The 27,824-nt window shown below is 40.3% G+C and overlaps 2 protein-coding genes across 7 annotated transcripts in view; one reads left to right on the forward strand and one right to left on the reverse strand.

Moving 5' to 3' along the window:
* Pmvk (Phosphomevalonate kinase) overlaps positions 1 to 22,258 on the forward strand; it is an 83,582-nt gene extending 61,324 nt beyond the window's left edge. The window contains exons 6-7 of one of the 3 annotated variants that reach the window (XR_011392394.1): positions 3,319 to 3,516; positions 21,898 to 22,258. Coding sequence is in view for 2 of the 3 variants with exons in the window: in XM_070088519.1 (XP_069944620.1) it covers positions 16,061 to 16,099 (39 nt within the window). In the remaining variant the exon portion in view is untranslated. Of the gene's footprint in view, positions 1 to 3,318; positions 3,517 to 16,060; positions 16,234 to 21,897 lie in introns of those variants that run through there. The other 2 variants (XM_070088519.1, XM_070088521.1) reach the window with 2 other exon arrangements.
* A 1,631-nt stretch (positions 22,259 to 23,889) lies between these two features.
* LOC128690056 (titin homolog) overlaps positions 23,890 to 27,824 on the reverse strand; it is a 79,546-nt gene continuing 75,611 nt past the window's right edge. For all 4 annotated transcript variants that reach the window (XM_053778611.2, XM_053778609.2, XM_053778610.2 and 1 more), the window contains exon 8: positions 23,890 to 27,630. In XM_053778611.2, coding sequence (XP_053634586.1) covers positions 27,449 to 27,630 — 182 coding nt within the window. In that variant the 3' untranslated portion in view covers positions 23,890 to 27,448. The remainder of the gene's footprint in view (positions 27,631 to 27,824) is intronic.

Genomic DNA, 27,824 nt, shown 5'->3' on the forward strand with positions numbered 1-27,824 from the left:
TGCACTCTCTTTTGTCCCCTTTGCCTTTATACAAAGGAACTATGCATGCTCTCTGCCAATCCCTAGCTACATAGCTATATGATATTTAATGCGGCCCAGAGCCATATTATTACCATCAAAATACCTTGTTCACTGAGTTTAATCGTTTCTAACAACTACCTTTAGATGCCATCATAAACAAAGGGAGAAGAAATGAATAATTCATGCCAAGAATTGTAAGCAGAAGTGGAGTGTTAACCCCTTCAGGGTCCAAGGCCCAAATCTGAAGTGGTGCCCCAGTGTCCAAGAATTTTAAAAAAAAAAAATTTTTTGTTTTTTCTTATGAAATGGTAGAGAATCTTTTTGTGAAGGTAATAAAACAAAAAGTACGAAATTTGATGGAAAATTTACGAAATTATGCTCTCGCGAATTTTGATGTGTCAGCGATATTTATGAATCGGCGATTTTGCCGACTTTGACTCCCATTTTAGGCCAATTACATTATTCCAGTCAACCAAATTCTTAGCTATTTCACTAGTATTCTATTCTATCGATTGAGCACAAGAAATCACCAAGTCAACTGTTTCAACTATAAATTAAAGTGATCGGAAATTGTTAATTTGGTCAATTTAACACAAAGTTCAAAATATTCCAATTTCAAAATAGGGTCCAGAATAAACAATGTAGGTATTCCTGGAACTAAACTAACATTTCCTCTGTTCATTAGTTACGTTTTGAGGCTTTACAAATAAATTCCATTTTGATTTTTTATTCACATAATGAATTTTTATTCACACCAAAAAATAGAAGACTTACTGTTATGCAATACTGTAATAATTGTATAAATATCATCACCATATTTGTGAATGCATATTAGACCCACCAGCTGGCGTGTATTAGACGTGTGAGGTCGTTTGTTTACTCTTGAATATCGGCAAAAATTTAACATTTCTGCTACTTTGAGCTCAGTTTCAAGCCATTTCCAGTGCTAAAACCAATCAAAATCATCTCTATTTCTGTAATATGTCTTCCATTCTATCAAATGAGACCAAGTAATCGCAAATAGAACTATAAAAAACATACGAAAAAACACTGCAAAGTCGCTGTTTTAATAGAAAAATCATGATTTCGGTTTTTTTCTCATTATACACAACGTGCTGCAGGATCTGTTTTATGTGGTGCACACATACCACATAGATGTATTCTCTCATATCTAGGCCCAAATGTACCACTCACAGTTTATCAGAGTGAGCTGAGCTCATGACGTAGATCTACGGTTTGGACCCTGAATGTAAAGCCGTAGATCTACGGGACGGACCCTCAAAGGGTTAAGGGAAGTGACTGGGCCAAATGCAGATTCATACGTTTTCTCTGGTGCTGAACCAGAGAAACGTAATGTTTTCCCTCCAACCGGCTACCACACCTCCATAGCATATAAATATAGCATGTTTATATGCTATGTAAAGTGTTTATGTAATTTTGAAGAAAATATCATAATGGATTAATGAAAATGTCTATATTAACGTAAAATAAGACATTTAATGTGCCCAAGAGTGATTATTACGTACTATTAGTACAGCGGACACCTACCTTACGATATTAATCCGTTCCTGAGAGCTCATCGTAAACCAAAATTATCATAAGGCGAATTAATTTTCCCCATAAGAAATAATGGAAATCAAATTAATCCATTCAAGACACCCCAAAGTATGAAAAAAAAATTTTACCACATGAAATATTAATTTTAACCCCTTCAGGGTTTCGGCCGTACTAGTACGGCTTACGCACCAGGGTTTTTGACGTACTAGTACGCCTAAATTCTAGCGCCCTCAAATCTAGTGAGAGAAAGCTCGTAGGCCTACATATGAAAGAATGGGTCTATGTGGTCAGTGTGCGGTATAAAAAAATCCTGCAGCACACAGTGCGTAATGAGAAAAAAAAACTTTGACCGTGTTTTTGGATTAAAACAGCGGCTTTGCACTGTATTTTCGTATGGTATTTATTGTTGTATTCTAGTTTTCCTGGTCTCATTTTATAGAATGGAAGACATATTACAGAAATTGAGATGATTTTGACTGGTTTTACAAAGAAAAGTACCTTGAAATTGAGCTCAAAGTAGCAGAAATGTTCGATTTTTACTGAAGTTCAAAAGTAAACAAATCATGCTATGCGTCCAATACACGTCAACTGGTGAGTCTAATATTCTTTCACAAATGCGCTGATATCGTTTATACCATTTCTACACTAATGCAGTAGTCTGCATAACAGTAAATCTTCTATTTTTTTTTTTTTTTTTTTTTTTTGAGAATAAAAATTCAAAGTGCAAAGCAAAAGAATGTAAGAGGGGCATGGGGACGTGACTAATGAACAGAGGAAATGTTATTTTAGTGCCAGGAATGTCTTTCTTGTTTATTCTGGACCCTATTCGGAAATGGGCATCTTTTGAAATTTGCGTGAAATCGGCAAAATTGCTAAATTCTGACCACTGTATTGGATAGTTGAAATCGGTAAATGGGTGGTTTCTTGTACTCATTCGATATAAAAAATGGAGTTCTAGCGAAATAGTCATGATTTTTTGTCGACAAGTACACTGGAATTGGCCGAAAATAGGGCTCAAAGTGGGCAAAATCTCTGATGCGTAAACATCGTCGAGACCGCTAAGTTCACGAGAGCATAATTCCGTAAGTTTTCCATCAAATTTCATACTTTTGGTGTCATTATGATTGGGAAATGATTCTCTATCTTTTCATAAGAAAAATAATTTTTCTTTTTTTAAATTTGGCCGACTCCGAGAACAAGTCTCTGAGAGGGCCTGTCGACCTTGAAAGGGTTAATGCACACAAACTGAAGAAGACATGCACAATTACTACTCTACTAAGAATAGAATACATGACCCTTACCTTTATTGAAGATCTGATGATGATTGATGGGATGGGAGGAGGGGAGAGTGTGGATGTTATTGTTTAGAAGGGGAATCCCCTTCCATTAGGACTTGAGGTAGCAAGTCCTTTTCCGGGGTTACTTCCCTTCTTCTTTTAATGCCACTAGGACCAGCTTGAGAGTCACTGGACCTCTGTCGCACAACAAATCTGTCCATAGAGCTCCTAAAATGGGCCACAACATTGTCATTGTAATAGTCACCAGCACGGCTTGCAATAGCTGTGTTAGGGTGCTTTTCATCCATAAAGGTTTACAGTTCAACCCACTTTGCACACATTTCCTTAATCTTTGAAGTAGGCACAATGGATTCCACAACTGGCATAGGCTTCTCAGGGTTAGCCCCAAACCCTTCAAAATCTTTCTTAATTTCCATACTAATTCTCACCCTTTTTACCACAGGGTTGGCACTAGAAGCTTTCTTGGGGCCCATGGTGACTTATTTTGCAGTTACAAGCACAAAAAACACTGGGATAAGGTGAAATGTACCGAATGTATGCATGGATGCAACCGCACTGGCTGGCTTGTAAACACTGGCGCTGAGGCCACACATGGGACGCGTCCCGGACGAATCGCGTGAGGAGAGTTTTTTAGCGTGAGGTGAGGCAAAATTTTTGCGTTCAAATGTATTGTATGGCGGATTTAACATAACGCGATGCCATCGTAAGGTGGAGGTCCACTGTATTACTGTAGAGTTAAGACTAGAGACACACTCTTAGTGATTTTCATGTGTACCTGCATGCCAGCACTGTGTGTAAGTATATTTAGGTACAGGTACACATAAGTATTATTATCAGAGTACAGTGGACCTTCAACCAACGGCTTTAATCCGTTCCAGAGAGCTAGCCTTTAGTCAAATTAGCCGTTAGTCGAATTAATTTTCCCCATAAGAAATAATGGAAATCCAATTAATCCATGTCAGACAGCCAAAAGTATTAACAAAAAATATTTTTTTTAAAGATTAAATATAAATATACATACACAAAACAATGACAAATAAATATAAAGCACTAATAAAATAGATAAATGAACATTTAACATCACACTTACCTTTATTGACTTATCTTTATTGACTTGACTTGTTGGTGTGTGACAGACACATAGGAGGCAAGAGGAAGACAAGTTTATTATGCTTCAATATGACGCTAATATCATCTCTACGGCTTATTTACCTATCACAATTCATCTAATATGACATTATAAACAATATTAATAACATAAAAACATGATGTGTACTCTAGAATTAATAAAATATGTCATAATGTATGAGAGTAAATAGTGTAAGTGTTGTTGTTGGGTTTAAGGGCCACCACTGAGAGAAGGGTGTTGGTGGAGGTGGAGGCTTTTGCCACCACCACCATCACACTTAAACAATGCATGTAATTTATAAATAAGAAATATTTACATTTTAATTTATAAGTAAGTTTATTCAGGTATACACAAATACAGTTACATAGATTATCATACATAGCAGCATGTGTAAAGTACCTAGGATAACCCAAAAGTCAGAGTGACTTATGTATTTCCATTGGGGTACTTTTATATTTACACTTAATATATTTACTTTTATGCTCACACTTTTATATTTACACTTACCTTGGAGGAGATGTTAGTTTAATTAGGTAGTTTGATGGAGGAAATGTGGCAGAGGTTTAGGGTAGTGGGAGATAGCAGGCCAGTGTATGTTCAGCGGATATACATACATCCATTATTGGAGAATTACTTTTGTCTCGTTTTTCTTTCACTTACTCGCTTAACTTACTTGCTACACTGTTAATTCTACACTTTATCGCTGGCTGGCACTATAGCCTTTATCGATACCTACTGCTTTAGTATCGTACATATTGTAGAATCACTAAATCACTGCAGAAGGCACATTCTCCCCTCTCTCCTCCTCCTCCACTTCAGTACTTTGCTACGAGTTTTTTCTTGAATTTTATTGTGTTTCTTTCCTTCTTTATCATAGGGCTGACACTAGAAACTTTCTTTGGGCCCATGGTGGCTGTTTAGCAGTTACAAGCACTAAAAACACTGGAATTATACAAAGTATATCGCAGGTACATGTGGAATCGACCGAAATGGCTTGTAAACACTGGCACACTGGCTGTACATGGAGTCTTGGAGTGGCTGGGCCTGCTCAGGCCGCATGGACATGTTTGGGACAAAAGCCTTTAGACGAGTTTTTTGCTATTGGTAGAGCCAATTTTTTGACGCCAAAGAGCGCCGTTAGTCGATTTTGGTGTTAGTCGATGCTGCCTTTGGGTGAGGGTCTCCTGTACATATAAAATATGCAATAACTTTAAAACAGTTGAAATTTTGGAAAGTTTCCAGACATAATAGAGAGATGTGCTCATGGAAAATGTAAACAAACCGGGTGGGGTGTGCCATATTAGAAAGACAGCCACATAGTGAGTTTTGGTCATAATTTTAACTTGCTGTATTAACGGAACGCCATAAGGCAAAACGCTGTAAAGCAGGACCCTGCTGTATTGGAACCTCCCAAGGGGCAAGAGAAAAGGTAGATGCCAGATGAACGTACATACAAAGGGGGCGATTGAAGAAAAGCCAGGCGTGAATATGAAAAGAAAAGGGGCAGAGCAAACAAGGGTGGCAATCAAATAATACACCTCTACTAATGTTTGTTACCATTCTGCATGTAGAAGGATAGTGGAGGTCATAAGAGCAGACAAAATATCTGACACAATGGGCATGACGCCGATAACGCAGAGATGGAAAATTCGCCTCCACATATACTCTCTTGACGGGAGGAGTTAAAAGCACATAGGCACAAACGTAATCCCTGGTGATGAAGGGGATAGAGTTCAGAAAGAATTGCGGGAGAGGTCGCAGAACATATCTGGTCTCCATAATCTAGTTTTGATAGGATTAGAGCAGAATGAAGCCAAAGGAGTGTTCGTCAATCTCCCCCCAAGAAAGATGAGTGAGGGTGTTAAGGAGGCTCAGCCGTCTATGGCAAGTGTCATTCAGGGAGATAATGTGTGGTTTCCAGGACAGCCAGCGATCGAACAGAAGACTGAGAAATCTGACCGTATCACGTTCAAGTATACCTACCATCCGACTTACGACCGAGTTCGGTTCCGAGAAACCGGTCGTAAGTCGAAATGGTCGTAAGTCGAACTTTACTACTGAATATCAACAAAACATTTTTGTAATGACTTTATTTTATTGTTTTATTTTGGTATTTCATGTTTTACTTTACTTTTTATGCTGTTAGTACTGTATTTTATACTGTAAGGTTTAGGATAAACACTTTGTACAACACAAATAGTTGTTTATTTCCCAGAAATTTGGCATAAAAAACACGGTCGTAAGTCGAGTGGTCGTAAGTCGAGCAGGTCGTAAGTTGGATGGTAGGTGTACATGTATATGGGAACCATACAGGTACAATGGAGTATCAGAGACAACAGAACGTCTGAGGAAAATAATTTGGTATGTTAAATTAAGCACCAGAAAATTTAAACCCATAAGTAGTGGCCTAATGAGAAACACGGTCAGTAGCAATCTGGAGAGAGAGGCTGCTATTAGGTGACAGTCAGCATCTGCACAAGCTATAGCAAAGTCATCAACATAAGGTGATGACCAAATATTAGATGGGAGAACAGAGGCCAGATCATATATAGCTAATAGAAAATGAATGGTGTTAAGGACACATCCCTGAGGGACATCTTCAGTATGGACAAAGTCCGGGGAAAGCAAATTATTAACCCGAACATGGAAATGTGTCTCAAATAAAAAGATTTTAAGGAAAAGTGGCAGACTGCCCCAGAGGCCTAAGGAATGAGCCCAGGCCAAGATGTTATGTCTCCAAGTAGTGTCATATGCATTTTCAAGATCAAAAAAAAGATTGTAATAATTGAGTGGTTACTAGCAAATGCATTATGAGCATAGGTATCTAAGCAGAGTAAAGAGTCAATAGTGGAGCGGTCCTTATGAAAGCCAAATTGATGAGTGGAAAGACTATACCACGTATTCAAGTAGATGTGGGCTGCAGTGTAATGCAGTGAAGTATGGACAAGGACCTGAGAATGTAGTATACTGTGGTGCACAAGAAATACACGTTCATTAAAAGTCCTGCAGGACAAGATGGGATGGAGAACAATGGAACGCAATTTTGGTTCTTGCAAACAGACAAATGAAAAAACTAGGAGAGCAACATCTGAAACACTCAATTACTCCACACTAAATAAGCCATGATCAGCTAACAGAGCATAACAGTAGCATTCTGCAGTTGTCTATGGACCAAGAGGGTCAGTAAAGTCAACATGTAGAGGCATTGGGAAACTAGTAAGGAGTGAGGTATTGGAATGGCGTGTAGAAAAGCAGTGTGAGGAAGGGAGCGGAAGACGAGAATGTGAAGTAGCAGGGGGCGGACTAGCATCCATCATAGGTGGAAATAAATGGTATCAAATACCGACACAGTGGAAATATAAACACATATGCAGTATAATGGGATCCTTTATTGACAACGTTTCACCCACACAGTGGGCTTTTTCAAGTCACACACAGATCTACCTGGGGTGGAAGGTACGGGAGTATTTATAGTCATGTTCAGAATGTTGAGGTCAGGTGGAGAATGCTGCATCTGATGATCTACCGGGTGGAGTTATAGAGTCTTGGGTAGCTTGGCAGGGGTATTGGACAAGTTGTGAGTAGACCTTCTGCAGTGTTCTATGTTCTTATGTGGGATAGCGATGAAGAAGTTTCTTGGCGAGTGGTTCAGCTATGTTATAGAAGCCGTTGTTCTGGTTGAAATTGTTGGTTATAGAGATAAGCGGTGGTTCCAGGATTCTTCGGTATTGAGAAGAATCCTGGAATCATCGCTTATCTCTATAACCAACAATTTCAACCAGAACAACGGCTTCTATAACATAGCTGAACCACTCGCCAAGAAACTTCTTCATCGCTATCCCACATAAGAACATAGAACACTGCAGAAGGTCTACTCACAACTTGTCCAATACCCCTGCCAAGCTACCCAAGACTCTTTAACTCCACCCAGTAGATCATCAGATGCAGCATTCTCCACCTGACCTCAACATTCTGAACATGACTATAAATACTCCCGTACCTTCTACCCCAGGTAGATCTGTGTGTGACTTGAAAAAGCCCACTGTGTGGGTGAAACGTTGTCAATAAAGGATCACATTATACTGCATATGTGTTTATATTTCCATCCATCATAGGTGTCGTCTCCTCAGTAAACACAGAGATGGCCTCAGTAATTTCAGATGAGAGAGAAGACGGAGAGAGCATGGTGGTGGAGGGAGATGTGATTTGGGTAATAAGTGGAGAGACAACAGAAGACACCAAAGAAGAGGGGTAGAGGTGTCTTGTCAGGAAAAGGGAGCAACTATACTTGGGGGGGGGGGGATGAACCTCCACAACAATATAAGATGCATCTAGAGGTAAAGGTCTAGACTCGGAGATAAGGAAAGAATAATGTTTGGCAATGTCAGGTGGTAAGGGGAGGAATTGTCTAGTTCAATGTTTTTTAGAAGCATGAGAGGAAACTGAGGTAGGGTCATCAGTGACAGGTCGAGGTTGTTTGGACGGGAGGTTAGAGGCAGGCTGTCCTGAGTTGTGTGTATGATTTGAAAATCAGTGCACTATATATGGAGAAGCCAGATGTGTCTAAAGAGTTGATTGGAACCGCGGTATGAGAGGAGGGTAATGAAACATTACCCGTTGAAGGTACAGGGTTGGAAGAGAGGGCTGAAGGTGTGCCAGGGTCTGTAGGGGGTGCCACAAAAGGAAAGGGTCCAGGAGGAGGCAGGCCATGGATATGGGTCTCCATGATAAGTTTTTTATTTAAAAAAAGGGGGGGGGGGTGGAGAGAGAGCTCCCAGGAGGAATGAAAAGGATTATATATCCCCCTCCATGCCCAAGAGCCCTCAGGGCAACCAGCAGTGTGGAACCCATTCCATATCCTACCCTTCGTGCCAGTAAATCAGCAATTCAGGATAGCAACCTCACATCCACACCAAGCAACCTTGGCAGACAAAAGAGAGGGAGACCAGAACCCACCGCAAGGCATACCTCCTTCGGCTACCACCTCCTGACAGATAGCCTCCAGAAATACACCTGTCACCCGAAGGACACCTTAAGCCACCCCCCGGAACTCTGGAGGGATATCAAGACATCCCCAGATGATCCAGATTCCATGGCAAACCCACCACCAACTTAATGGGACAGACAACACCCTTTTCCCAGCCTAGGGGCTAGAATTTCATAGGGAAAGACCCCAAAGGCCAAAAACAGGAAAAGGAGGAGAGGGGAGGGATGGGGTAGGGAAGGGAGGAGTGGGGATATTTAGGTTAAGTAGGAGGAACAAGACCACAAGGGCCAAGTCCTCATACCAAAAGTCTCTTTGCCTCATCAGAGAGCCTCCCTTAAAGATGAGATCCCCTATAGGAGTTGATCAAATTTAAGATGTCCCTTTGGAAAGTATTTTTAATCAAGAGAAAGCACTGAACTTGTAAGGGTCTTCTAGTGCCTGTGGAGAGGGAGGCACCTAGGTTCAATCTATGGAAGATAAGTCCAGTCTCATTTTCAAGAGCCCCTCACTGGCAAAAAAAAAAAAAAACTTCTTGAGGACCCTTTGGTATGGTTATTCTTGTGTAGCAATAAATTAATAGGGGGTCATACATCAAAAAAGATTTAATATGATGAAATTTTATTAAACCTTCCCTTCAAGGGGGGCCCCTTGCTTTGGTGTGGCTTTTGGTCTGAGGAATTGGACCTTTTGGTCTTCTTCCTTTGACCAAACCTAACTCCCCTCCCCCCACTCCTGCCTTCTCCTATCCCATCCTTCCTATCCCTCCCCTTCCTTTCCTGCTTTTGGCCTCTGAGGTCTTCCCTTACAACATTCTAGCTCCTAGGTTGGGGAAAGGGTGTCAATGTCCATCCCATTCTGTTGAGGGCCTTGATGGTTTACCTGGAGAGAGTTCCGGGGGTCAACGCCCCCGCGGCCCGGTCTGTGACCAGGCCTCCTGGTGGTGTCATTTGCAGTGGAATCTGGATCATCTAAGGATTCTCTGATCCTTCCTCCCAAGTCTCTGGAGGGCAGCTTACGATGTCCTTTGGGTAACAGGCCTATCTCTGGAGGATGCCTGTCGGTTACAGGAGGTGGTGACCAAAGGAGGTATGCCTTGCAGCGGGTTTCCAGCCACCCTCTCATTTGTCCAGGAAGGTGGCTCAGTGGATGCGAGGTTGCTATCCCGGACTGCCAGTTCATCAATGCGAAGAGTAGGGCAGGGCATGGGTTTCACACCACATCTGCACCACCAGTCCCACTGAGGGATCTCTTCGGTGTGATGAGGGATATATGATCCCTTTCAGTCCTCCTAGGAGCTACCCCTCCATGTACTCTTTCCCCTCCTCCCCCCCCCCCTAAAAAAAAAAACTTACCGTGGTGTTCCATATCCATGAAATTCCTACTCCCAGACTCCTTTCTCTTGTGGCACCCCCTTCATGACCCTGCTTCATTATTAGACCATTGATCCACAGTTGCAGCTGGATCTAACATTTGTCTCTATGCTTCATTTACACCCATTGCCACTTATTTCTCTTCAGTCGAATCTGGTCTATGGATGTTTTGCTTCTGCAACAGAAATCCAGTGGTTCTTCCTTCTTGTACAGGTTTGAGGCCAATACTTCCAAAATTATCCATGTCTAGAGTTCAGGAAACTTCAGGCAGTGAAGGGGGGCCATTAGCATGCAGCAATATTCCAACATGGATAGAAGTGATTAGAAAATTAGAATAGGCTTGGTATTTCTTATTTTAGACAAGGTGAGTAACAAGTGTTGTCAACTCAAGAGGCGCTCCTACGCCACATTGGTAGAGATATTTCCTTTCACGCTCTCAAGAGCGGTACACACATCATCACTGTCCAGAACGCAACCCAAGCTCATGATCTTTCTCTTCTTTCACATATAGATACTATTCCTGTCACTATCGAAAAATGTTGTTCCCTCAATTCTTGTAGTGGTACTGTCATTCTGCTCCATAACATAGTCCAACAGAATTTCCAGACATGTGGCAATGACATTCTTGAACAGCTGGAACTCCAAGATCTCCCAATCCTCGAAGTAAGCACTTATGTCCTTCGTGCCTGCGGGCAGAGACGATACTCTTGCAATGTGGCTCGATTAACTTTCGACAGCCGTGAACTCCCATCCTTTGTTTATGTAGCAGGACATCATTTACAAGTTCGAAAGGTGATCCCTACACTGCAACAGTGTAGAAATTGCTGGGGATTTGGTCACCCAGCGAAATATTGCAGATCTATAGCCGAACGCCCAGTCTGTGGTGCCGATGACCATTCTAATACATCTTGTAGTTGACCTCCCTCTTCCCCTAATTGTCATGAGGCTCACCCTTCTTACTCTCGCCGTTGCCAGGTCTACTTAAATGAGCAAGAAATCCGTTGTCTCAAAGAGGCACAACATCTCTCTTATGCTATGGCAGTTTCTCATCTACGCCTCCAAGGGAGACTACTCCGTATTTCTTATTCTCGTGTTTCTAAACGTCCCCCCACTTCTGGGGTCCCATCTTCTGCAGCCTCCTCTGTGGTTACCCCTCCCATAGTCACTCCTGTCTCTAATTCTTTTGCTGTCCTGGGTTCAGCAGTCCCTACTGCAACACTTCAGTCTGTTCTCACTTCTTCGTGTTCTCCCTCACAAGCCCAGGTATCGACAAGACCTCGTACGACACTTCCTCCCAATCGCCCCTCTACTTCTCAGAAGTCCAAAAAATCCCCATTACTCAAATCTCTCTTAACCTCTCCTTCCCTTCTTCCACCTCCACATTTTACCTTTCCAGTCTCTATCAATGGTTCTTCCCCTCTCACTGGCTCTGTTACAAGTGTGGAGGTTCACCCTCCTCCTCGTACTGTGCCTCCCTCCCCTGTCCCCTCCCAAGTTTCTTCCTCTTCTGCCACCTCCCAGGTTTCTGCCTCTTCTAGGTTTCTGCCTCTTCTGTCCCCTCCTACACTTCTCCAGTTCCCTCCACCCTTTTGTCCCCCCGTGCTTTGGTACAGTCCATTACTGTCCCAATTTTTACTCAGCCTCCTCCTTCCATCTTCAATATTGTCTCCCATACAATATCTTTGAATTCCAAAACACTTGAAGCTATCTCAGAATACATTGCAGAGACTAAACCATCAGTGGACACTGATCCACCCCCTGTTCCTTCTCTTTCCTCTCCTCCATCTGTGCAACTCCTTTCTTCGCAGCGCTCCGTTCCTTCGCTACTTGAACGTTTTCTGCTGCCGCCACGTGGACTTTTCTAACCCTTCTTGTCCATAGGTACCCTTACCTGCGGATTTCTGGTAACTTTATCATTGTCAATCATGGCCTATTTACAGTGGAATATCCGGGGCCTCAGGGGTAATCAGGGTGAGCTTCAGATGTTGCTCTCCCTGTTTTTTCATGTTGGTGTTTGCTTACAAGAACCAAAATTACACTCTGCTGTTATCTATCCCATCTCCGGCTATAATTTATTGTATTCTTCAGATCCTTTTTCTGATGGGACCTTTAATGAAAGTGCCCTTCTTCTACGCACTGATATTCCGTACCATCAGCTATTTGTTTGTACTTCGCTGCATTACACTGCAGCCTGTATCCACTTGCATAAGTGGTATACAATTTTTTCTTTGTACCTCTCTCCTTCTCGGGCATTATCTATCCCAGATGTTGCCTTTCTTGTCTCATCCTTGCTGCCACCACTTGTGTTACTAGGCGATTTTAATGCCCATCATTTCCTCTGGGGGGTTCTCACTGTGATTCCCATGGCATTCAGTTGGAAGCTTTTCTCGTTTCTCATCCCCTCCATGTTTTAAATACAGGTACTCCCACCCATTTTGATCCTCATACTCATACTCTCTCTTGCATCGATCTCTCGGTCTGCTCTTCCTCCACTGCACTAGACTTCACCTGATCTGTTTTCCCAGACTTACATGACAGCGATCATTTTCCAATCATACTTCTTCATATTTACCACCTCTTCGTAGCCCATGCTGGCAATTTGATCAAGCAAATTGGGACCTTCACTCGCAACTAACTGCTTTTAGTGAGGTTCCTTCTTCGTCCTCCATTGATGAGCTTTTACACCTCTTCCCTTCCTCAGCTTCTCATTCTATACCCCAAACCTCGGGCAGGCATTCTCAGAAGTGCTTGCCTTGGTGGTCTCCTGCTTGTGCTCGTGCAGTACGTTTGAAATGTGCTGCATGGGGCAGGTACCGGTACATTAGAACCACTCAGAGACTTCTTGATTTTAAGCAGAAGCATGCAGTCGCTCGCCGTGTCACCCGTGATGCTAAACGCACTTGCTGGCGAGATCGTTTCCACCATCACCTCTGCTTCCTCCATGAGTGCAGTCTGGAAAAAAGTACGGAAGCTGAGTGGTAAATACTCTCCTGACCCAGCTCCTGTTCTGTGGGTTGCCGGTGTTCATATAGCAAACCCTCTTGACGTTGCCACTGAAACTGGTAATCATCTGGTCCGTATTTCTCAGGGGCTCCATCTATGCCCCTCGTTTCTTTCCTCAAAGTCTGCCAGAGAGTTAGTGCCCTTAGACTTTTCCTCTCTCAAAGAAGAATCTTATAATGTGCCTTTTACACTTCAGGAACTGGAGGCAACACTCTCAGCTTGCCGATCACCGGCAGCTGAGCCAGACGATATTCATATTCGGATGTTACAACATTTACATCAGTCAGCCCTTGCAGTCCTCTTACACCTCTTCAATCTTATTTGGTCACAAGTTCTTTCCCAGCTGTGGAAATCTGCCATTGCTCTCCATTTCCACAAACAGGGTACTACAGGACATGATGCCTCCCACTCTCGTCCCATTTCTCTTACCAGTGCAGTTTGCAAAGTGATGGAACGTCTGGTAAATCGAAGTTTACTGTGGTATTTAGAGACACACAACAGTCTCTCCACTAGTCAATGTGGCTTTCGTAAGGGCCATTCTACCATAGACCCCCCCTTACTAGGCTTGGATATGTATGTTTGTAATGCCTTTGCAAATAACCACTCAGTTATTGCCATATTTTTTGACCTTGAGAAGGCATATGACACAACTTGGAGGTATAATATTTTGGCCCAAGCCCACTCCTTAGGCCTCTGAGGCAATCTACCATCCTTCCTTAAGAACTTCTTAACTGACAGACATTTCTGTGTTCGGGTTAATAATATGCTCTCCCCGGACTTTGTCCAAGCTGAAGGTGTCCCCCAGGGATATGTTTTGAGCACAACACTTTTTCTCCTTGCTATAAATGATTTAGCCTCTCTCCTTCCATCCAATATTTGGTCATCACTCTATGTAGATAACTTTGCTATTGCTTGTGCAGGTGCTGACTGTCACCTTATTACAGTTTCTCTACAGCATGCGGTCAACTGTGTTTCCAATTGGGCCACCACACATGGGATTAAGTTTTCCAGTACTAAAACTCACCAAATTACCTTCACTAGACGCTCTGTCGTATCCGATCATCCTTTGTATCTCTATGGCTCACGTATCCCTGAACGTGATATGGTCAGGTTTCTAGGCCTTCTCTTTGACTGTAGGTTATCTTGGAAACCTCACATTACCTCTCTGAAGGCAACTTCTCAAAGCCAGCTGAACCTTCTTAAAACCCTTGGTCATCTTTCATGGGGAGCTGATCATCAAACTCTCCTTCGCCTACATTCAGCCCTCATTTTTTCAAAATTCAATTATGATAACCAGATCCATTCAGTGGCCTCTCCTGCTACTCTCTATAGCCTTAATCCCATCCATCACCAGGGATTACGTTTATGCCTTGGTGCTTTTCGCTCTTTCCCTGTTGAGAGCCCCTATGCAGAAGCGAATATTTCATCCTCGTCCGATCGCCGTGATGCCCAGTGCCTTCGCTACTGTGTTCGCTCTCATGATCTCTGCAATCCTTCCATATATAGAATAATCACAAATGTTAGTAGACATTCATTATTTGTTCGTTGCCCATTTGCTCCGTCCCTTTTCTCTTCGCCTACATTCGCTCGTCTTCCCTTCACTTACCACCTTTCTATGTTCGTGTAGTATGTCACTTTTCCCTGCCCCAGTGGGAAGTTCCAGCTGTTCGAGTCTGTTCTTTCTCACTCCCTTGCATGAAAGCCCAACTGCCTGTGGTAGTTTCCCACTCTCTCTTTTTCTTGACCACTTCTGCTCTCATTCTCATGCCATCGCAGTGTACACGGATGGCTCAAAGTCTTCTGACGGCATCGGATTCGCAGCAGTGTTTCCGGACAGTGTCATGCGAGGGCATTTACTATCCTTTGCTAACATTTTTACTGCTGAGTTGTATGCCATTCTTGCAGCACTTATTTATATTGCATCTATGCCTGTGTCATCATTTGTGGTTGTTTCAGACTCCCTTAGTGCTTTACAGGCTATACAAAAATTTGATACGCCTCACCCCCTAGTTCTCTGTATCCAACTTTGGTTATTGTTTTTTGTTGGGTCCCTGGTCATGTTGACGTACAGGGCAATGAGCAGGCAGACACTGCTGCACGGTCAGCAGTACATGACCTTCCAGTTTCATATAGAGGTGTTCCATTTACGGACTATTTTGCTGTAATAGCTACCCACCTTCACACCCATTGGCAACAATGTTGGTCTGATCTGCTCAATAACAAACTCCATTCTATTAAACCGAGTATAGGTTACTGGCCGTCTTCTTGTCATCAGTGTTGAGGTTGGGAGATTACTCTCTCCCGTCTTCGCATTGGCCACACTCGTCTTACTCATGGGTATCTCATGGAGAGGCACCCTGTTCTTCTCTGAGAATTGTCAGGTTCCAGTATCGGTTAGCCACATCCCGTAAGACTGCCCACTCTATCAACAAGCACGCAGAATTTACCTCCAATGTCGTCTCTGCTCTGCTGCTCTCTCTTTACCTCCCCTTCTTGCTGATGGACCCTCCTTTAGTCCGGACTCTCTCATTGACTTTTTGACAACTGATTTGCTCCACAAACTCTGATGATGATACCTTTAGCACTCTCCTCAGCCCTTTATACCTCAATCTCTTGCTACCCTCTACCCCGGCACTATCCACTGCCCCGCTGTTCTCCGTAACCTACTAATCATCCCTCTCCCTTTTGCCACCAGATACCCTCGCTTCCTTCCCTGCCCTGCAGCGCTGTATAGCCCTTGTGGTTTAGCACTTCTTTTTGATTATAATAATCAACTCAAGGTCAAGTACCCATGGTCTACCTACCTGGAGTCTACCTGGGGGGATGTTGATAAATTAGACACATGTGAAACTCTTGGGTATCTTTATTGAGGAAACATTTCGCCACACAGTGGCTTCATCAGTCCATACAAAGGAGAATCTTGAAGAACAGGAGGAGAATGAGGTAATCAGTCCCTCAACCTTGAGTCGATGTGGTCAGTCCATCAATCTTGAATAGAATACGGCATACATGCAGAGAAGGAGCTTATAAACCGTAGGCAGGAGAGGTGCAGCAGTCATACGTGGTGTCACATTTGTTCAATGTGGAAGTAGGTCGTGCCCAAGAATTAGGCAAGTGAAGAAATCCCAAGTATTAAGATCCCAAGAAGTTGCAGTGTCTGACAGGTTTGTAGATGAATGGTTCAGAGAGCCGACATGTTGATAAATTAGACACATGTGCAACTCTTGCGTATCTTTATTGAGGAAACGTTTCGCCACTGTGTGGCGAAACAATTGAACAAATGTGACACCACCTATGACTGCTGCACCTCTCCTGCTTACGGTTTATAAGCTCCTTCTCCGCACGTATGCCGTATTCTATTCAAGATTGATGGACTGACCACATCGACTCAAGGTTGAGGGACTGATTACCTCATTCTCCTCCTGTTCTTCAAGATTCTCCTTTGTATGGACTGATGAAGCCACTGTGTGGCGAACCGTTTCCTCAATAAAGATACCCAAGAGTTGCACATGTGTTTAATTTATCAACATGTCGGTTCTCCGAACCATTCATCTACAAACCTGTCAGACACTGCAACTTCTTGGGATCTTAACACTTGGGATTTCTTCGCTTGCCTAATTCTTGGGCATGACCTACTTCCACATTGAACAAATGTGACACCACCTATGACTGCTGCACCTCTCCTGCCTACGGTTTATAAGCTCCTTCTCCACACGTATGCCGTATTCTATTCAAGATTGATGGACTGACCACATCGACTCAAGGTTGAGGGACTGATTACCTCATTCTCCTCCTGTTCTTCAAGATTCTCCTTTGTATGGACTGATGAAGCCACTGTGTGGCAAAACGTTTCCTCAATAAAGATACCCAAGAGTTGCACATGTGTCTAATTTATCAACATGTTGGTTCTCTGAACCATTCATCTACAAACCTGGGGGGATCAACGCCCCCATGGCCCGGTCCATGAGCAGGCCTCCCAGTGGATAAGGGCCTGATCAACCAGGCTGTTACTGCTGGCCACACAGTCCAGCGTACAAACTACAACCCGGCTGATCCGGCACTGACTTTAACCCTTTTAGGGTCGGCAGGCCCTCTCCTAAACTTGTTCACAGGGTCGGAATTTTTTTCAAAAAAAAAAAAAAAAAAAAATTCTTATGTAATGATAATCTTTTCCCTATCATAATGACACCAAAAGTATGAAATTTGATGGAAAACTTACAGAATTATGCTCTCACGAAGTTAGCGGTCTCAACGATGTTTACACATCGGCGATTTCGCCCACTTTGAGCCCTATTTTCGGCTAATTCCAATGTACCAGTCGACAAAAATCATAACTATTTCACTAGAACTCCATTTTTTCTATAGAATGAGTACAAGAAACCACCCATTTACCGATTTCAACTATCCAATAAAGTGGTCAGAAATTGGCAATTTTGCCAATTTCACACAAATTTCAAAAGATGCCAATTTCCAAATAGGGTCCAGAATAAACAAGACAGATATTCCTGGCACTAAAATAATATTTCCTCTGTTCATTAGTCAAGTCCCCAGGCCTCTGTTACATTTCTTTTGCTTTCCGCTTTGAATTTTTATTCTCGTAAAAAAATAGAAGATTTACTGTTATACAGACTACTGCATTAGTGTAGAAATGGTATAAATTTCAGCGCACTTGTGAAAGAATATTAGACTCGCCAGTTGACATGTATTGGATGCATGGCATGATTTGTTTACTTTTGAACTTTGGCAAAAATCGAACATTTCTGCTACTTTGAGCTCAATTTCAAGGTACAGTACTTTTCATAGTGAAACCAATCAAAATCATCTCAATTTCCATAATATGTCTTCCATTCTATAAAATGAGACCAGGAAAACTAGAATACAACCATAAATATCATACAAAAATGCACTGTAAAATCGCCGTTTTAAACCAAAAACATGGTCGGAGTTTTTTTTTCCTCTCATTATGCACTGTGCTGCAGGATTTTTTTTATACTGCGCACACTGACCACATAGACCCATTCTTTCATATGTAGGCCTACCAGCTTTCGCTAGATTTGAAGGCGCTAGAATTTATGAGTACTAGTAAGGCACCAACCCTGGCGTGCAAGCCGTACTAGTACGGCACCAACCCTGAAAGGGTTAAGTATGTCCAGCTCCTCCTTGAAGGCAGCCAGGGGTCTATTGGTAATTCCCTTATGCCTGGTGGGAGGCTGGTGAACAACAGTCTTGGGCCCTGTCACCATGCCATTGAGGCTAAAATATGTAGCTATAAAAATAGATTAGACAAATACATGAGTGGGTGTGAGTTGAACTTGACTAGCTTGGGCCAGTAGGCCTGCTGCAGTGTTCCTTCCTATAATCTTAAGCCACTTTCCATTAGTAAAAGGACATACCAATGAGTAAAGCAGGGTGGCCCTACAAAGAAAAACTTTCACCATCATTCACTCCATCACTGTCTTGCCAGAAGGGTGCTTTACACTACAGTTTTTAAACTGCAACATTAACACCCCTCCTTCAGAGTGCAGGCACTGTACTTCCCATCTCCAGGACTCAAGTCCAGCCTGCCGGTTTCCCTGAACCCCTTCATAAATGTTACTTTGCTCACACTCCAACAGCACGTCAAGTATTAAAAACCATTCGTCTCCATTCACTCCTATCAAACACGCTCACGCACGCCTGCTGGAAGTCCAAGCCCCTCGCACACAAAACCTCCTTTACCCCCTCGCACACAAAACCTCCTTTACCCCCTCCCTCCAACCTTTCCTAGGCTGACCCCTACCTCGCCTTCCTTCCACTACAGACTGATACACTCTTGAAGTCATTCTGTTTCGCTCCATTCTCTCTACATGTCCGAACCACCTCAACAACCCTTCCTCAGCCCTCTGGACAACAGTTTTGGTAATCCCGCACCTCCTCCTAACTTCCAAACTACGAATTCTCTGCATTATATTCACACCACACATTGCCCTCAGACATGACATCTCCACTGCCTCCAGCCTTCTCCTCGCTGCAACATTCATCACCCATGCTTCACACCCATATAAGAGTGTTGGTAAAACTATACTCTCATACATTCCCCTCTTTGCCTCCAAGGACAAAGTTCTTTGTCTCCACAGACTCCTAAGTGCACCACTCACCCTTTTCCCCTCATCAATTCTATGATTCACCTCATCCTTCATAGACCCATCCGCTGACACGTCCACTCCCAAATATCTGAATACATTCACCTCCTCCATACTCTCTCCCTCCAATCTGATATCCAATCTTTCATCACCTAATATTTTTGTTATCCTCATAACCTTACTCTTTCCTGTATTCACTTTTAATTTTCTTCTTTTGCACACCCTACCAAATTCATCCACCAATCTCTGCAACTTCTCTTCAGAATCTCCCAAGAGCACAGTGTCACCAGCAAAGAGCAACTGTGACAACTCCCACTTTATGTGTGATTCTTTATCTTTTAACTCCACGCCTCTTGTCAAGACCCTCGCATTTACTTCTCTTACAACCCCATCTATAAATATATTAAACAACCATGGTGACATCACACATCCTTGTCTAAGGCCTACTTTTACTGGGAAATAATTTCCCTCTTTCCTATGTACTCTAACTTGAGCCTCACTATCCTTGTAAAAACTCTTCACTGCTTTCAGTAACCTACCTCCTACACCATACACCTGCAACATCTGCCACATTGCCCCCCTATCCACCCTGTCATATGCCTTTTCCAAATCCATAAATGCCACAAAGACCTCTTTAGCCTTATCTAAATACTGTTCACTTATATGTTTCACTGTAAACACCTGGTCCACACCCCCCCTACCTTTCCTAAAGCCTCCTTGTTCATCTGCTATCCTATTCTCAGTCTACTTTTAATTCTTTCAATAATAACTCTACCATACACTTTACCAGGTATACTCAACAGACTTATCCCCCTATAATTTTTGCACTCTCTCTTGTCCCCTTTGCCTTTATACAAAGGAACTATGCATGCTCTCTGCCAATCCCTAGGTACCTTACCCTCTTCCATACATTTATTAAATAATTGCACCAACCACTCCAAAACTATATCCCCACCTGCTTTTAACATTTCTATCTTTATCCCATCAATCCCGGCTGCCTTACCCCCTTTCATTTTACCTACTGCCTCATGAACTTCCCCCACACTCACAACTGGCTCTTCCTCACTCCTACAAGATGTTATTCCTCCTTGCCCTATACACGAAATCACAGCTTCCCTATCTTCATCAACATTTAACAATTCCTCAAAATATTCCCTCCATCTTCCCAATACCTCTAACTCTCCATTTAATAACTCTCCTCTCCTATTTTTAACTGACAAATCCATTTGTTCTCTAGGCTTCCTTAACTTGTTAATCTCACTCCAAAACTTTTTCTTATTTTCAACAAAATTTGTTGATAACATCTCACCCACTCTCTCATTTGCTCTCTTTTTACATTGCTTCACCACTCTCTTAACCTCTCTCTTTTTCTCCATATACTCTTCCCTCCTTGCATCACTTCTACTTTGTAAAAACTTCTCATATGCTAACTTTTTCTCCCTTACTACTCTCTTTACATCATCATTCCACCAATCGCTCCTCTTCCCTCCCGCACCCACTTTCCTGTAACCACAAACTTCTGCTGAACACTCTAACACTACATTTTTAAACCTACCCCATACCTCTTCGACCCCATTGCCTATGCTCTCATTAGCCCATCTATCCTCCAATAGCTGTTTATATCTTTCCCTAACTGCCTCCTCTTTTAGTTTATAAACCTTCACCTCTCTCTTCCCTGATGCTTCTATTCTCCTTGTATCCCATCTACCTTTTACTCTCAGTGTAGCTACAACTAGAAAGTGATCTGATATATCTGTGGCCCCTCTATAAACATGTACATCCTGAAGTCTACTCAACAGTCTTTTATCTACCAATACATAATCCAACAAACTACTGTCATTTCGCCCTACATCATATCTTGTATACTTATTTATCCTCTTTTTTTTAAAATATGTATTACCTATAACTAAACCCCTTTCTATACAAAGTTCAATAGTTCCTACTTTAGCATTCAGGTCCCCTACCACAATTACTCTCTCACTTGGTTCAAAGGCTCCTATACATTCACTTAACATCTCCCAAAATCTCTCTCTCTCCTCTGCATTCCTCTCTTCTCCAGGTGCATACACGCTTATTATGACCCACTTCTCGCATCCAACCTTTACTTTAATCCACATAATTCTTGAATTTACACATTCATATTCTCTTTTCTCCTTCCATAACTGATCCTTCAACATTACTGCTACCCCTTCCTTTGCTCTAACTCTCTCAGATACTCCAGATTTAATCCCATTTATTTCCCCCCACCGAAACTCCCCTACCCCCTTCAGCTTTGTTTCGCTTAGGGCCAGGACATCCAACTTCTTTTCATTCATAACATCAGCAATCATCTGTTTCTTGTCATCTGCACTACATCCATGCACATTCAAGCATCCCAGTTTTATAAAGTTTTTCTTCTTCTCTTTTTTAGTAAATGTCTACAGGAGAAGGGGTTACTAGCCCATTGCTCCCGGCATTTTAGTCGCCTCATACGACACGCATGGCTTACGGAGGAAGATTCTTTTCCACTTCCCCATGGACAATAGAAGAAATAAAGAAGAACAAGAGCTATGTAGAAAAAGGAGAAAAACCTAGATGTATGTATATATATATGCATGTGCATGTCTGTGAAGTGTGACCAAAGTGTAAGTTGGAGTAGCAAGATATCCCTGTTATCTAGCGTGTTTATGAGACAGAAAAAGAAACCAGCAATCCTACCATCATGCAAAACAGTTACAGGTTTCTGTTTCACAGTCATCTGGCAGGACGGTAGTACTTCCCTGGGTGGTTGCTGTCTACCAACATAATTGCTTTTATTTATAAAAAACTGGGCTTATACAGTATTGTATTACCAAATAAATTGAAGGACTTTATAAACTTTTCTTTTGTTTGTAGCTTTGTAATTCTGATGAATTTTTTAATAAGCAATGAAATACACTTCATATTATAATTTTAGGCTAAGTGAACTGAGATTAGTGGTTTTGCTGCTTAGAAATTTGGAATATCATTTGGTCTCATAAGTGCCAATGAATTAATTTTCCATTTATTCCAAAAACATAAGTATGATTGTGTGCCTTTTTTCTACATACTCCCTGGGAAACATTGTATAAGACATTTTCATGCAGTATTTTAAAATCATGCATCTTCTAACACACACAGCATATATTTGAAAAATTATACATAGTTGATCATGTGCAATGGCCTTCTGTAAGAAACTAAGTAAAGCATTAATACCAATATACTTTATCAGTACCTTTATATTAAAAAAAACTTTCTGGATGCTTCCCCAGTCAAATGGATTTGCTCCAAAAATATATATTTGATAAGATTTAAAAACAGTATGGCTGAAATACATAAAATTATCAGCAGTTTACACAGACTTCTTGTTAGTTCTTAACTCTTTCACTGTCCAGATCCCTGAAATTTTCTTTTCAGTGCCCACTTATTAAAAAAAAAATACTGAAATGGTAGAGAATATTTTTGTAAAGGTAATGACACTGAAAGTGCAAAATTTTATGGAAAACCTGCAGAATTATCCAGGCAAATTGCTAGCGGTCTGGGCACAAATTCCACATCAACGATTATGCCTACTTTTGAGTCAATTCTATTGTTCTATCCAACCAATTTCTTAGTTATTTCACTAGAATACCTTCCATTCTATCACTTAAACACAAGAAATTGCCCATTTAACTATTACAGCCTTATAAAGTGCACAGAAGTCAGTAATATGGCCAATTTTACATAAAATTAAAAAAAATATCAATTTAAAAATAATTCCAAAATAATGTTGACATTCCTGGCACTAAAACATTTCCTCTATTCATGTCCCCAGGCCTCTCCTATATTACACTAGACTTCCATTTTGAATTCAAGATGACAAAAATAGAAGATTTACTCTATTTCTCTGATAAAATATAACCAGGAATGATTGGTCATGGTTTACAGCATTCCAATAATTGAATCAGACCTATTAAAAACCCATAAAACAAACTAGGGGTGCTGGGAGGGCCTTAACCCTCCTCAGGAAAATTGGCAAAAATCTAATATTTCCATTACTCTGAGCCTGATTTCAAGCAACTTCTGTTCCTGAAATCAACCAAAATCATTTCTGTCTCAGTAGTATGTCTTCCATTCTATAAAATAATACCAAGTAACAGCCAATAAAACCATCATGGAAAACACATCATTTTTGCTATTTTATTCCAAACACAGGGTCAGTTCTTGCTTTTTCTATAATGTACTGCATGGGGCAGGATTTCTTTCATACTGTACCCCTTCACTGCACAAGACCCAATCTCTCATACATAGTTCAAAATTCACTGCTTACAGCTTATCTGAGCTGAGCCGAGCTCATGACATAGAACTGTGAAGAACCCCTGACCTCAATGATGGAGTTCTATATGATGGCCATTAAAAGGGTTAATTTCTCATCAGCTGTATTTAATACATATTTTTTAACAGAGTAAAAATACTTTCCCAGCTTGTCTCTTGGAAATTATGTTTATTATACAAAATATTGATGTGATACAAAACTAAAGCATGAGAATTCATACATTCTTAAATGAACCTGAATTGCCATGCTGGTGGCCTTCAGCTATGCATAAACAATAACTGAATTTCAAACTGTTAAAAATATTAATGCAAGCACAAACAAAAGTCTATGGAAAACAAAAACTTAAGAATAAGAGTATTTCTATGAGGATTAATGTAATCTCTAGTTAATATCCTCAACATTAGCACAAGGATGTGATGGAAATGAGAAGCAGTACCAATAGTTAACACAATCTTTCATGTACATCCATTATTTCTGCACAAACCAAAGACTTGTTTGTTACAATTACTGTACACTGCACCATGAATACCTAACCATGCAGCTGAGGCAAAGATTGCATTTACCAATTATAACCTCACCTTTAATGGTAAACAATTTTACTGTTAAACTTCTAATTATTATGCATGCAGCACCCAAATCAAATTCAACTTTTAAAGTGAAGCTTACAGTGAATTAGGTAATTACAATGCAACCAATCTCAATCTCAATTTTAATCAAATAATATTATTATTTTCTAGTGTTCTCACGAATGTCAAGAAATGATTGTGCACTTTCCAGTGGCTGGCTTATTCACAATAACCTACAGTACTATTTTTGGGTTCCAGTGTGTACATTTTTTTTTTTTTTTTGTTTTGTTTTTAACAAGTCGGCCATCTCCCACCAAGGCAGGGTGACCCAAAAAGAAAGAAAATACTTTCATCATCATTCAACACTTTCACCTCACTCACACATAATCACTGTTTTTGCCGAGGTGCTCAGAATACAACAGTTTAGAAGTGTATAAAGATACACAACATATCCCTCCAAACTGCCAATATCCTAAACCCCTCTTTTAAAGTGCAGGCATTGTACTTCCCATTTCCAGAATTACAAGTCAAACCCAGGAATTCTCGTGATTCAACTTTTTTTTTTTTTTTTTTTACTAAGGTCATTCAGCAAATACTTTTTTTTGTGCCTACTGTTTTTTACCTCATATACCCCAAAACTGAAAAGTAACCATCTCATTCAAAATATGCTTTTTCTTACTTACCAAAGAGCCATTATTTAAAGCAGTTAAGCAAAAAAAAAAATTTTTTAAATAATTTGTACACACAAAACTTTCTATTACCCATGTGAATTACAAGTTGTACTATATTTAATAACAGCCTTTTTTCCTTAAACTTTAATTGCCCTTTTACTTATATATCCTGCCAAATACGTAACTATATGATGTTTTTATCCATCCTGAATCATTATCAAGTAGCAAGTACGCATCCAGGGCAAACATCTAATTTTATAGCTAAACTTTTCTTTGTGTGTTTCCATAGCATTGTACATTTCATGACATTAAGTTTGCTGTTATACAATATTTTATTTTATTATTATTATTATTATTATTTTTTGCAATTACCCCTTGGTCTATTTCACACCATTTCCCTAGTATACAAACCCATAAATCTTTAGTAAATATATTTCTACCTAACCTAAGGCCTTAAAACTTTAGCTAATACATTTATGCTTGTTATTCACACACTATCATTTTCTTAACACATGCACTTCAATAACAGCTGAAAAAACAACTGGAATGGTCAATTGCATTATCCAATTTTGCTCATCATTTATGTTCTCTACAAAATAGATGAATGAGGCTTTATAATTTATAAAAGTAGTCCAGTAATATCAACAGCTGATTATTTACTAACCTACTGAGGAAAAGGATCCTAAAGTTGGAAAGAAATAATTGCTAAATTTTATTTGTCAACAGTTTTAAATTAATCAACATTCTAGGGAATACAATTTTAATTTGATTTAAACTAATCTTTAAAAATTGAAACTGTTAATCTATAAATGGCTCCAGGAATCATTGCTCCCATAGACTGGTCTCACATCAGGCCTCCTAAATTTGGCAAACAAATATTACTGGAATAAGAACTTAAGAAAAATGCAGGAAAGCAAGACAGGTCAACAGTATACTGAATGTAACAAAAGTTAGTAAGAGGTACCTGCCATTTTCCATATACATCTTAAAAATGATCATGTTCTTGCTGTTCAATTAGCCAGTTATTTATGAAGCTGTGTTCCAACTGATGTGGAAATGTAAAGTAATAATAAATCAATTTAAAAATTAAACCCATAAGGGTTACACAGCACTGTGGAGATGGATGTGTGAAAGTAGATATGTGTAAAAGGTAAAAGTGAGGAGTAGGGGTGTGTGGTGGCAGGGGTTAATGCAACAGTAAAATTGAAATCAAAGATGGCAATCTAAGATGACAGAAACATATGCCTGCCAAATATAATTCCATTCATGGGAGCCTTTGCAGAAAAATGTACTAAGTGCATTACCTAGCACCGAGTCAATGAGTAGGATACTCACAAAATATATTTTCAAAACTTATGATCCCTTAATGATTCTTCGTGACAACTATCACATGTTACAAACCATAATTGCTACACTGCTTAACTTTACTTTCGAATAAATTTAATATCGTCATGAACTTCAGCTAGCCATGATTTAGCATTTTTCACTTTTTATTTCAGTGTTAAAACCAACAATTCCTACATCATCAATAAAACAAATTTTTGGAGACAAATAATATAAAATAACGACACGGTGGAGAAAGAGACACAAATGCAGTATAATTTCATACTTTACTGACAACATTGTCCACACAGTGGACTTAATGAAATCACAAACAGATTTGTTTGTGGCTTGATAAAGTCCAGTGTGTGAGCAAAACATTGTCAATAAAGGATTACATTATACATACTGCATTTGTCTCTCTCTTTCCAAAACAAATTCTTATATACAAATGTAAACATAAAAAAATTCATGAAGCCATATTAGAATTACTTACCTGACTAAACTGAATGTGTCTATCTACAAACGAGTAAAATGAGCTCTATGGTATATTGTGAAAAAAAAAGTGCATAATCATGAACTATAATAACACTTATCATATTAAGCCTATCAACAAATATAAATAAAATCAAAGCTTTTCCTAGGAGATGTAGCAAATTTACAATAGTAAATCTACAAGACCTCAAATGTTTTAATGGCCAATTAATTCTCTTTTAATTTTAATCATATCGTGTTTCAGTTAGTCTCTAATTTCATAAAAATCAATGAACACTAAGAGTACGAAGTCATTTACTCAACATATGGTTTCTTTATTTTTACTATGTGGATTTGTTTAATTTTTCTCAATTTATTTAAACACAATAAATATCTAGAAATATATTTAGTGCAAAGGATACTTCAGTCATAAATTCACTGATACACAATAGTAAATTAATAAATACCAGTGTTGGGAACAATGTACTAAGAGTGCTGTTCTTAGCAATTAGACAACATGATTACTCGAAATGCCCAATGTGTACAGTTGTGTTCATAAAGGTTTAAAAAACTGTGGAGTCAGAAATAGATATTGTTATGACCCATGCTTCTTAAGTACTAATCAAGGCCAAAAAATCGGTGATTATCCCACAGCCAATCAATATAGAAGTTCAACATGTGATCAGAGGGTCGGATCTTTCGCCACTCATTGACACAGAAAATTCTGTATGAATCATTTCCATATTTTCCAATACCATGAAGTTCCTTCGGGTAAACCCAGTCCTTTGTTAAGTACTCCTCTGAAACAAAATGCAGTAATTGTTAAATTCACAGAAGATTAAACTTAAACTTATGTTAAAGAGTAAAGCAATATAACTAATCTGAAGGAAAAATTAATACGAGTAATTTCTGACTAAGACAGGATGACCCAAAAAAAGAAAATATTCATAATAACTTACTCCACAGAAGTCATTCCTTCTGGTAAAACAGCTAG

Source organism: Cherax quadricarinatus, chromosome 25 (genome assembly GCF_038502225.1).
Source record: "Cherax quadricarinatus isolate ZL_2023a chromosome 25, ASM3850222v1, whole genome shotgun sequence".
In the NCBI taxonomy this organism is placed as follows: domain Eukaryota; kingdom Metazoa; phylum Arthropoda; class Malacostraca; order Decapoda; family Parastacidae; genus Cherax; species Cherax quadricarinatus.